This window comes from Eutrema salsugineum, unplaced genomic scaffold (assembly GCF_000478725.1).
Source record: "Eutrema salsugineum unplaced genomic scaffold, Eutsalg1_0 scaffold_15, whole genome shotgun sequence".
Classification (NCBI taxonomy): Eukaryota; Viridiplantae; Streptophyta; class Magnoliopsida; order Brassicales; family Brassicaceae; genus Eutrema; species Eutrema salsugineum.
Window position 1 is genome coordinate 2,822,338 of NW_006256867.1, and position 1,800 is coordinate 2,824,137.

A 1,800-nucleotide genomic window follows, 5' to 3' on the forward strand; every position below is an offset into this window, starting at 1 on the left:
CACCTTATCTTAATATCCTCTGTTTTTTTCTCCTCTGTTTCTCTCTGAAGTTTCTTGGGTTATTATCTAAAGCTAAATCTCAATTTCCCATTTTGTAAAAAAGTTGTATCATGTAATCAACCAATGTTCGTTAAATTTCCAGAATATATATCCAAATTTGTCCAAAATCATTAATAAATTTTGCCATGTAGAAAATCAAGGTCTGATTTTTATGGTGAATCGGTGTGAGGTTTCCAACAAAACAACAAAACCACATCTGAAATCTAGAAAGAATGAAACTTAATTAAGAAGACATTGATGAGAGACACCTTGGACCTTGTACTGTGTCTTCCTCGTGGATGGATTCACGATGGCGACACTCTTACCGGAGGAAGAATTTTTCCACTCTCCATCAGAGTAGTATTTGTAGACATCTCCGTCTAGAATCTCTGTGAAAATTCCAGTCCCCGCCATTGACGCCTGAAACAAAGCTTCAAAAGAGGAAGAAGATCAAAAAGAACACAAATTGTGTTTGTGTTGTTTTGTGTCCGTTCACAAATTGTGTGAATATATAGCCAGAGAGACAAAACAGAGAAGAAGACTCTCCTCTGTGTCTCGCTTCTTGAGTGTTGAGAGAGAGAGAGAGAGAGATGAATTGATTAATGATAGTTTTTTTGAAAGGAGTGGTGAAAGAGCATGAAAGGTAGATAGATGGATAGATAATTTGATGTAAAAGAAAATCTAGAAAGAGATAAAAGAAAGGAAGAGGAAAAAATTGTATGGTGAGAAATGGGAATTAGAGAGTGAAGAGTTTCTTGGTGTGTGGTCGTTTTGTTGGTTATTGAATACCTTTGGACCTACATCAACGTTTATTAAGGAAGGGACTCGTGATATAGCCACAACCACAAGCATGTCTTTGAATTTATACACAAACAAACATGCATGTATTTCAAACTCACAAGGTCCGTTTTTAATGGCATATTCCCATTTATAAGAATATATATATATATATATATAATTAATTATTTGTTTTTGTGTGTTATTACTATATTTATACTTAATCTTCAGTCTTAAACTTTAATTAGTGAATTTGCTGTAAACATTATATGGCAGATGTTTTTATTTATAATTTCAGAATGGCGAAATTATATTTTTAATTGTGATTCGTACGGTATAGATAGTAAACCGCAAAAACACAGAAAAAATGAATTTTTTTTTAACAGCTTCTCATTAAATCAAATAGTAAAATGGAAATACATATATTTCTATATAATAAAAATACATATAATAAAATGAGTTTTATGTGAAATTAATTAGATTTTTGGTGGTTAATTATCTGATATACACTACAATGCGTTGGGAAAAAAAAAACGATGACATTGTATAACGCCAAAAGCAGTTTTGGAGTTGGAAGTAGTTGTTTGCTTCAAGGCCTTACATGTTTTGTTTGTCTCTTCAAATTTTATCATGATATCTTTAAATTAAAATATTTTTAATTGTCATCAGTAATCTTCTTATTTTATTTCTTGGGGTCACGTCATCACAAATGCAGTTGCAACAATCGGGCTTATGTCATTTGAGAACAAACCCCAAGATTCACTATTCAATATCACTTAAATCGAAAATTTAAGTGACAGTTGTTGAGTGGGAAGCTTTTGTCCAGTGTTCGTTAACTTCTTTGGCCATAACGATCGACGATAATATCCATTACACACTGACGCACTATCGTTACAAATATATGTGTATGCCCTTCTTATATTGCGTTACATAACTAGATGTTTTCCACTTCATATTTCCGGGAATTTTCACTTGAAAAGGATA

At 32.2% G+C, this 1,800-nt stretch overlaps 1 protein-coding gene across 1 annotated transcript in view; it reads right to left on the reverse strand.

The window, feature by feature from the left end:
* LOC18021924 (NADP-dependent glyceraldehyde-3-phosphate dehydrogenase) overlaps positions 1-731 on the reverse strand; it is a 2,943-nt gene extending 2,212 nt beyond the window's left edge. Inside the window, exon 1 of the mRNA XM_006404868.2 lies at positions 294-731. Coding sequence (XP_006404931.2) covers positions 294-453 — 160 coding nt within the window. The 5' untranslated portion in view covers positions 454-731. The remainder of the gene's footprint in view (positions 1-293) is intronic.
* Positions 732-1,800: the final 1,069 nt, after the last annotated feature.